Genomic DNA, 11,184 nt, shown 5'->3' with positions numbered 1-11,184 from the left:
CGAACTTTCAACTTCAGATGACTCCCATTGTTATTATTACTGTGAAGCTGCAACTTTTTAAATTAGTAAATATGTGTAAATCAACAGTAAATATGTCTATCATAATTGTAAAAACTTCAGTCTGTTTATAATTATTACTTTTTAAATTAGTAAATATGTGTAAATCAACAGTAAATATGTCTATCATAATTGTAAAAACTTCAGTCTGTGTATAATTATTACTTTTTAAATTAGTAAATATGTGTAAATCAACAGTAAATATGTCTATCATAATTGTAAAAACTTCAGTCTGTTTATAATTATTACTTTTCCTACTCTATTCCGGCCCTGCATGGTCAGGTGGTTAGGGCGCTCGACTGTGTGTCGCGGATTCGAATCCCCGTCACACCAAACATGCTCGCCCTTTCAGCCGTGGGGGCGTTATAATGTGACGGCCAATCCCACTATTCGTTGGTAAAAATAGTAGCCCAAGAGTTGGCGGTGGGTGGTGATGACTAGCCGCCTTCTCTCCAGTCTTTCACTGCTAAATTAGGGACGGCTAGCGCAGATAGTCCTCATATAGCTTTGCGCGAAATATATAACAAGGACACCTATTCTATTTTAAGGAAAAATGGAATTACCTCAGTCAGTTTATTACCATTCCTATTTCTGAACAACGACAGTTAACTTTCTTACTATTTATTTCTAGTTTCATTTTTTATATTTATAACAAGTATGAAAGATGTACGATGCACAAGTTAAAAGAAATAAAATATTAATATTTTAGCAAGGACCAAAAAGTAAGTAGTTGTATGAAAAGTGGAACTTATTCAAAAAAAGTTGCATGTTTTCATCTTGTTTTGTTTTTTGCTATTCGTTGACGTCAATAGATAGCAACAGTAATAGCTGAGAGTTATACATACCCCACGTGGTTTATCACGAACCAATTGAATGATCTCATGCTGTGTGATAATGTATGGCGGTATCCATAGCAGTTTAACTCTGTTGTTTGAAACGCTGCTAGAAACGCAGACTGGTTACAGATAACTCGGTGGTAATAATCTGTTGCTAAACGTTACTTTATGGCAAACGCTACCGTTTATTTCAATCCTGATTTTTTTCAATTATCGTAAAAAATCAGACGTTCTTGTGTTTTGCAAAACATTTTCGAACACTGTATTTACATAATGAGTAATCCAGCTAGTAACATACCGGAAAACTTTACTCATAAACGACCAATAAGTAGCAGAAGTGCATGGGACATGGAGGATGAAGATTTGGAAGTTCTGGGAACAGGTGACCCCTGTTACGATGAGTTAAACGAAGCTGATGTTATCCCCGAAAAAGAAAGAAGAGGATGTTGGCATGATTTGGTAAATAGTATTGGAGGTGAGATCATCGTCAAGTTTACGCATACATTTTTTTTGTCAAATATTAGTTTGCCTGACATCACGTAGAGATTATGTTTCCAAAGCCCTCTAGTTGGCTCAGTGATAAGTCTGAGGGCTTGTGACGCTATAAAATCGGGTTTTGATACCGTGGTGGGCTCAGCACAGAGAGCCCATTGTGTAGCTTTGTATTTAACAACAAACAGACATACAAAACGTATCAAAAATTTAGAAAATAATATATATAAATGTTGTGCATTCATAAATTCACAAACATAACGTACATTTCCAGATAAAGTTTGAAGCAAATACTGCGATCAAACTAAAAAAAATATATCTTTATTTTTTACCTATAATCGTATCTATTTCAAAATGGTGTGGGTATGTGTGTATTCTAAGCAAGTCGGTAGTTAAAAACAAGTTGGAGATAAAAGTATTGTATATTAGTATACAACACTTATGCGTCAAGGATTTATAACGTTTAATATTGCTTATAGAAGCAAATTTTTGTAATTAGTGTAGAATGTATACATTTTACTGGATAAAAAAATTATCTGTTGTATGAGTTACTTAGTTAAAATACAACACTTTGTTATATGAATTGTTTGGTTTAGGGGTACGAACAACACTTTGTTATATTAATTGTGTGGTTTAGGGGTACGAACAACACTTTGTTATATGAATTGTTTGGTTTAAGGGTACGAGATTATTTTTGTGTAAATTACATGATTCAAAGAAAATTTTGTTTAGCATTTTGGAATATTTAGAAGCATCTTAATTTATAAATTAAAATCAATAAAAATGGTTAAAATATGACGCAGTGAAGAAACATACTAAAAGAGAGGGCGGCGTTTCTTCTGTTAAACATAGATATTGATATTAATAGCTGCAAATACGTGTTAACTTAAGTTAGTCTCTTTCTTGGTTGATTTTCCGACATATAACCAGAATATCATCTTACATAAAAAAATTGAATAGATTTCATCCAAAAACCGAAAAATAGACTTTAATTCAACTGCCCACTACGGTTAATTATGGTGTCACCAATTTAATAACGTCCCTTTTATGAAATCCATACAGATTGTTTCAGGATATATTACTTCTGATAATCAACCATGCGATACCTTCTGGAGTTCTACGCTATTGAAAATATTTAATTTTGCCACTGTTAATACTAATTTTCAGATCGGTTCAGTATTGATTACTTCTGATAATAAACCATACGCTATCTTCTGGAGTTCTACTCTGTTGAAAATATTTAATTTTGCCGCTGTTAATACTAATTTTACAGATCAGTTCAGGATATATTACTTCGGATAATCAACCATGCGCTACCTTCTGGAGTTCTACGCTGTTAAAAATATTTAATTTTGCCACTGTTAATACTAATTTTACAGATCAGTTCAGGATATATTACTTCGGATAATCAACCATGCTCTACCTTCTGGAGTTCTACGCTGTTAAAAATATTTAATTTTGCCACTGTTAATACTAATTTTACAGATCGGTTCAGGATATATTACTTCCGATAATCAACCATGCGCTACCTTCTGGAGTTCTACGCTGTTAAAAATATTTAATTTTGCCATTGTTAATACTAATTTTACAGATCGGTTCAGGATATATTACTTCTGATAATCAACCATGCGCTACCTTCTCAAGTTTACTCTATTGAAACTATTTTACTTTGCCTCTATTAATACTAATTTTCTATTTATTGGCTTTAATTCTGGACCAACCCAAAGTGTATGGATAGAGAATTCAGTTTCTGCTCATTCTACTAGATTATCTGTGATAGAAATTAAAATCTCTGATGTTAATGACAATAGTTCAAAAGGTTTCTTATTTAACGACATCAAAACGGTTCATCCAACAGTTCGATTTATAAAGAAAGTGGATCAGAATAACACATTAATTTTTTGAGTTTTAGTTCCTGGAAATAACGATAGTTTTCAGCAAAAATTTATTGGAAACCCACCCATATTAATTTGATTTTTTGTTGAGTTTCAACTAATACTCCCATCCAAAAATTAGTCATTGTTAAAAGTTTCTTTTACGAAACTATATCTATTTGTAACAACAATGATTGATTAAAGAAAAAATATATTAAATCTTATTTTGCCCTCTGTAATAGAATCCCTGAATATTTGATCGACAAAATAATTAAGTTGTTTATGCATAATCGTTAACAAGACAATTCTCAAACCAAAATAAACCGATTTATTGTTCCATTTCTTGCATACCTTACGTTTAGAGTACTCACTTTATTTGTTCTAATATCTATACGTTGTCATAGTGATGCTATTTGCAACTATTAATATACCCTTCTGCCGTTAGGTGTTACCTGATGATATCCATGTTAAATTTCAAGAAACTTCACCGTTTCTTTTACTTATTTTATTGTGGTATGTAAATTACCCGGTTGAAAAGAACCACACTTTGTTGTGTAAATTATCGAGTTCAAAGGAAACGTTACTTTGCTGAACGAATGTCCCAGTTCAAAGGAAACATTACTAAACATGAATTGTTTAGTTGAAAGGAACCACAATTTGTTGTGTAAATTCCCACCTCAAAGGAAACTTTAATTTCTTGTATGAATTACTCAGTTAAAAAGAAACATATTTTAAAGGAAACGTTACTTCTCCGTATGAATTATTGCATTAAAAAGAAACACACTTTGTTATGTAAATTATCCAACTCAAAGAAAACATTTTTTTGCTCTATGAGTTTCATAGTTCAAAGGAGAAACTTTTCTGTATGGAATAATTGGTTCTAAATAATAAGACATTTCTGTGTGGACCACCTTTGTTGAGAAAGTTATGCTTTTTTGTATGGCGTACTTGAGTCAAAGGAAAGAACGTTTTATTTTATAAATTATCTGGGTTGAAGGAAATATAACTGACATACGAATTACTTAGTCAAAGGAAATAAAATTTTACGGTTTGAATTGCGTGGAGTAAAGAACACGACAACTTGCTTTATGGATTACTTAGTTCAAAATAATATATGAATCATGTGGAAAAATAGTCAAATATCTGAAGACCAAAAAGTATAAGAACAAGAAAACGAGGAACCTATAAGAAGCAATCTTTGTTTTCCTCGCGTGTGAATCTAAATTATTATATAAGAATAAACTTCGTTGTAATGCAACTGGTTGTAACAGTGTTTGAGTCTCTTCCGTGAAAATGTACGATACAGTATTTATTTATAACACACATATCTTTTACAGGGTTCAGAACTCTTGTTTTACTTAACCAACTCAAGAAAAACGAACAGTAAAAACTTTATATAATACATTTCTGCGACACATTGTTCTTTCGTTTACTGAATTTCGTAACAGTCTCTCGTGATAATTTTTTAGTCTCATCATGAACGAGAGAGGATAATTTTACAACTTTTTAGGTATAATTACGAAGTTAATACTGGATTCGGAAATAGAGGGTCCGGAAATTACGATAACAAATTTACTAAGATCTATTTCTGAATGACTTGGGTCCGTGTTGCTCTAGTGTGATACTACAGACATATTGTAATGTACTTCCGTTGGTCTCAAAGGAGGAAATCTTGTAGACGCTGTAATGAAACATGGTTCAAGGCTCCTGTCTCTGAAACATAAGTAGACAATTTTGTAATGTAATTTCCGAACACCTTACACGATATCAACAACACACGTATGGTATAGTATATGATATTGATATAAGTACAAGCGTACATAAAACTGTTATTGGAGTTCGTATAATTACTGTTTCTTAACATATTTTGAAGTACTTTTCCTTTCAGCTCGGAAGTCACGAACCTCTTACTTGTAGGTTAAATGTAATGCACACATATGCGAGATATGTTTAATTTGGCCTAATGGGCATTTTTTTAGACGTTGTTTCTTGTATTTCACACAGATTTGGGAACTGTTTTGAATACTTCCTACAAGTCGAAACATAAAAGTAGTAATGAGCTCGTTCGTAGAACGAGAAAGTACATTGATTGAAATATCTTATATAGGTTTGGACTTTCAGTTATAAACCTATAAAAAATGAACCAATGAATTAACAACACCATGCTGTGAAATAGGTTGCGTCGAACACACAGATAACTAACGGTTTACTGTAGACTTAATTAACAGTTTATTTGTTTTGATGCTACTAGGGGGAGCTACTGTTGAAATAAAAGTTAAAGGACTTCAAAATTATTAATAGAGAGAGACAAATGATTTTATTAATAAAAGTAATTATGTTTTCTATTTAAAATTCGTGTGAGTTTCTTCTTTTTCACCATAGAAGCCAAATACGTTTACAATAAATGACGCTTATTTTTCAAGTGCTTTACGTATTAGCTTTTAAGTTAATAAACAATAATCTCATGAAAAATTTTCATGGTGCTGGAACATTCAAAGAAGACAAGGGTTGCCAAGTAGTTAGTGTGCCGGATTGTGGATCTCCGGATTCAATGTTCGCGCTCCGCACTTTGGGCTCACGAGTGCGTTTTAAAGGAGATGGTCAAGTACCACTATTCAGTGAGACAAAAGTAGCCTAAAAGTCGGTGGTGGGTGCTGTTCTCTAGCTGTCGTCTTCCTAGTATATAAGTTCAGAATTATGGACGACTAAAACAGAAACTCCTTAAATGGGGCGTTGCGCGAATATTCAAAAATAAATAAACACTTAATGCAGCGATATGCCTTTCAAATACCCAAACCACACTTTTGCTCACATTTCGCAGATGATGTTGCAATCTGGAAGAGTGCCCCAAACCCAGCAACATACAACTACAATAAGTGGAGAATTAAAATATATGCACACAAAACACGAGTCATATTATTTACAAAACAAGCAAATTAATACCACGGTTATATCTAGACGGGACTCGCTTACAGGTGCCCCCCAGTGGCACAGCGGTATGTCTGCAAACTTACAACGCTAGAATCCGGGTTTCGATACCCGTAGTGGGCAGAGCACAGATAGCCCATTGTGTAACTTTGTGCTTAACTTCAAACAAACAAACAAACTCTTACAGGTAGTAACATCAGCAAAATTCTTAGGAATTACATTTGACTCAAAATTAAACTAGATACCAGACATTAATAGCATAAAAACCAGAATTTGGAAAAGAGCGAATTACCCTAGGAGCCTGACGAGAAAACATTACAAATTTACAGAACATACATAAGACCAGTCGTAGAATATGCCTGTGTAACATGGATAAATGTATCAGAAACACACATAAACAACCTACAGCAAATACAAAACTATATTTTAATGAAAGCATATAGAGTCCCACGAACAAAAATTCCGAATTTCTACACAACTATTCAAATATGCCAACTCTATCAGACAGACTCGCTTCAATATTATAAGAAAAATTTTAATAAAAATGAACTGATGAGCAAACTAGAGAGTTACATAATACATGATAAACCAAGCCCTAAGTACCTCTAAACATCATAAATAAGAATCTTACAGGTCAAACAGTGCTAAGCTAACTGAATCCTAGATACAAACGTAGCTCTATTTTAAAAGGGTTTTGCACGTAAAAATATAATTATGCGTGTGTGTATATGACTGCTAAGTGGAACTGTATCGTGAACACGGACTAATAGAACGATCATACATAAGTGAAACTAGTGAAAATATACAAGTTGATATTACCCCATGAATTGGACATGGCACGAAAAGGGTATGTTAATTAAAACTGCGGACAATGAACATACTGCGAGTAATACAATAACAAAGTAACAAGGGTTATTACTGAGAATTCAGTAACAGTACAAACAAAATAACAATTCCAGAGAGGGGGAAAGAGGTCAACGCTGAACTTGGCCCTCCCTGGTCCAAAACATGGACCGAACCCCGATGAAGAAGAAGAAAGAACACTTTGACTACATCCTTTAAAACGAAATTTTCTGTAATATTGAAAATTTAAAATATATCCAATTTTCTTTTATGAAGTATATGGCATTAAGAGGATATAAAAGTAAAGTGACGATTTCCATGTTTTGATAATCATGTCACTCCTGAGTAGCAATGAAAATAATAAACTGAGAATAGTTTACTGTAGCCCCCAGTGGCGCAGCGGTATGTCTGCGGACATACAACAATAGAAACTGGGTTTCAATACCCGTGGTGGGCAGAACACAGATAGCCCATTGTGCAGCTTTGTGCTTACCTTCAAACAAACAAACAAATCAGTTTATTGTAAAGCTATAAAACTCAGATTACCTGTATTATTAGAAAACCAATAAAAAAAAACAACTGGAAGGATTAACAAACCAGTCTTTAGGTTACAGAGATCTTTGGCCTGCCAAAGTCAGTAAAAACTTGGCCTAAAACCTCAATTATTACCACTCTTGGAATAGTTTTCTGTTCGTTATAGTGAAAATGGTAGAGGTACTTTAATGACAATATCTGTTAAAACAGGTCCAGGATTATTGCGTTTGTAAATTTATTACAACCAGTTATCCGAAAATACTGAATCTTGATGCACTTTGAAATGATGTGGCAATGTAAGAAAGCTTTTAAAAACAAAAGCATAAATGATCCGTCTTATTATTAATTATTTAAAAACATGTTTTGAAGTAGAGCAAAAAGTATGATACTGGGCTTTGAAATCTTATCTACAACGTATGTAGAAGATAGCTCAATATAAAGTAGTAAAGTCAAGAGGAATTGGGAGATTTCTATAAAAAATACTAATTTGTTTTTGGTATGTTTTGCTTTAATATTAAACCAGAGAAGTTTTGAATTAAGAGTTAAGTCCACTAACTTGTATTTTCATTTTACTATAAATGTTTAAAATTACAGTGTCACATTTACAAGAATGAAGAAAGCACGTAGAGTAAATCTATGTTATTCAGATATGTAACATTATTGGATAACATTTGTTTTTGTTTATGTTAAGCACAAAGGGCTATATGTGTTCTGCCCACCATGGGTATCGAAACCCGGTTTCTAGCGTTGTAAGTCCGTTGTGCCACTGGGGTAGGTGGGTAGATAACATTTTTCTTTAACAGACATTAGTCATTCTCAAATGTTTTCAAGTCTTCCTTTCTTTTATTACTCTTTTTTCGACAAATATTGGAGGAAAAGTTCAAGCCTGTTATAAAAATCAAGTTAATTGTGGATAAACTATTGGTTTCCGATAGTTCGCCGGCTTTCGGCATTTATATCGTAGCTCTTAAAGTTTCATACCTGTTGACTTATTACCAATCTAACTGTTTTGTAATTTCTAGCAAACATTAACCAAACTGTAACATGCTAAATGTATTTCATTTTCTTTTATCCATGGCACCTCGTGCTTTTTTATGTTTTTTCGATACAGGTTTCTCACGCGAAAGACGGAAACAAAAACACATTGCAATGGTTGGTTACATCTGTAAGATACTTATGATCCAATAATTGATTATTTCCGTTTCTTTAATACAATGCAGTTTTCTAGGTAATGAGAGGAAATATTGTTTTAATACGAAAAAGTCCACTTGAAAACGCATCTGTGTTTCAGTTGCATTGAATAATTGATTATTGGAAATGTATTTAACTGGACTTCTTATACTGATATTACATTTTTCTAATAAAACTTTATTACAAAGTAAGTTAAATTACACAATTTGATAAATTGCAGCTATATCAAACATTTTTATTGCTTAATACTTACGATCTATTCAAAAATATGCCTCAAAGAAAAGAGGGTGTAATAAAGAGTTGTAATTGATATACATAATAAATTTATACTCGTATCAACGTTTTGTGAATAATTTTTAGAATTCAAATCTGTATTTGAAGGTATAGTATCGTCTGTTTGTTCGTTTATTTTAGAGCAACGTTACAAGGGGTTATCTGTTGTGCCCCCACGGGGAATCGAACCCCGAATTTTAGCGTTGTAAGTCTTTTAGACTCACAGCTGTCCCACCGGGGTACAAGAGTATCGTCATAGATAAAAAATTACCTGCCGCCTGTTCACTTACTTTATGAGCTCCTCTCGTCAACGACACTCAAAATGTATAAAACATTTCTTAAATTATCATCTTAGATTTTTTTGTCATTTTGTAAAATACATAAAAAATGTAATATAGCTATTTTTGGTTAAAAATTACCTGAAAATTACAGGAACAAACGTGATTCAATACAATCTTAAGAGGTACAATACTACAATTATTTTAAGTTAAAAAGAAGGTGGGAATACGAATTTAACTATATATAGTTAATTGATATAATAAAAATCTCACGTTCTTCAAACATTCTGTCATTATCATCATCATCACTTCGTGTCATTTCATTCCAGTCCAAGGGGGGGGGGACTGACGTTCTGTCGATTTGTTATTTATAATTAGTCAAAACAATTTGACAAAAATGCATGGGGTGCAGTGTTACTAAGTGAGAATACTTAAACTATATTTGTAAAGTTCTTCAGTGTACACAAAAAAATATTTAAAAACTTTTTAAAAAATCTCAATTAGTTCTTTATTTGTAATAATAGTATAGATTTCATTTCTGAAACATTTTTTATATAGTTAGTAATTTATGTTACGTTTCATAGTCTTAAATACGAAACTAACTGTACAATTAAAAAATTTACAGATGTTTCATAGATTTTTTTAAAGCGTGTTCTTAAATCGCTAGGTTTTTTTAGTCATTCAGTTGCTTCTCTTAATAAACATTCCTTTAAAGCCTGCGGAGTTGAGATTTGTTTGGTCTGGAAACAAAACTAGTTGCCATGGGAGCAGAATGTTGCGTGGCCATATTTGACTAGATTGGTACTACTTATCGACTCATGAAAGTGTACCTAGCTAGTACCTCCACAGACAAATCTGAACTCATCGTCGCTACATATAATTACCTGCTATGTTACTATAGCAACCATTATTCTTATACTATTGGATAATAAAATTTCATTAAAAATTGTTTAAAAAGACATACACTTATTTCACAATAACCCTGAGCAAATAAGCTTTAATGCAAATAAGAAATGTGCCAAAAATGCTTTAAAATCAAAATGAGATTAATACACAAATTTAATTACAAAAATATTTTCGAGGTAAATAAATATGTAAATCAACATTATTATATATTGTTATGTTATTATTGAATTGCTACCAACTCATCAGATTTGTTGAATAATTACAAATAATAAAACTAATACACCATTTAAGCGATGATTATTTATTATCGGAAAAACAAAGATAGTTTGGCACATGTTTAGACAACATTTGTTCGGCTATCATCAGTCAGAATATCTCGTCATTTCATTCTGCCTGATGAGGGCCGAACAAATGTGGATGAAACACGTACCAAAATATCTTTATTATCGCAATAATAAATAATTGTGGGTTAAATGGTATAGTACTTTCATTAATTAAATACCATAAGATATATGAGTAGAAATACTATAATTAGAAGATTTAAGATTAATTTTGTTTTGTGATTGAGTAATATCAGTAGATGCGCTTACCGTAAAACCTTGGAGCAGCAACGTAAGATCAACAGAAGTTTAAACGTTTGCTACGATTATCATGAAATTTAAATCCATTTTCTGCATTCATGCACAGACAAGCATTATTTGGATGGTTTTATTGGCTAAATTGGCCATAAACAACTTAAGGAGTTCCTACAGGGCCTGTAGTACTCTCAAAGCCCTCCAGTGGCTCAGCGGCAAGTCTGAAGGCTTATTATTGTAAAAACCGGGTTTTCATGCCGGTGGTGGGTACAGCACGGATAGTCCATTGTATGGCTTTGCGCTTAACAACAAACAATAAAACAAACAAGGCACTCTCATCATTTGTCTCAGTATAACCCATGAGTAACATGAGATGGAAATTTTAATATATGGGAAG

At 32.6% G+C, this 11,184-nt stretch overlaps 1 protein-coding gene across 1 annotated transcript in view; it reads left to right on the top strand.

Moving 5' to 3' along the window:
• Positions 1-516: 516 nt before the first annotated feature.
• LOC106457654 (polycystin-2-like) overlaps positions 517-11,184 on the top strand; it is a 51,538-nt gene continuing 40,870 nt past the window's right edge. Inside the window, exon 1 of the mRNA XM_022383780.1 lies at positions 517-1,368. Coding sequence (XP_022239488.1) covers positions 1,167-1,368 — 202 coding nt within the window. The 5' untranslated portion in view covers positions 517-1,166. The remainder of the gene's footprint in view (positions 1,369-11,184) is intronic.

Source organism: Limulus polyphemus, unplaced genomic scaffold, assembly GCF_000517525.1.
Source record: "Limulus polyphemus unplaced genomic scaffold, Limulus_polyphemus-2.1.2 Scaffold18, whole genome shotgun sequence".
In the NCBI taxonomy this organism is placed as follows: Eukaryota; Metazoa; Arthropoda; class Merostomata; order Xiphosura; family Limulidae; genus Limulus; species Limulus polyphemus.
Note: the sequence above shows the minus strand (reverse complement) of the source record. Positions and strands in the feature narration are given on the sequence as shown.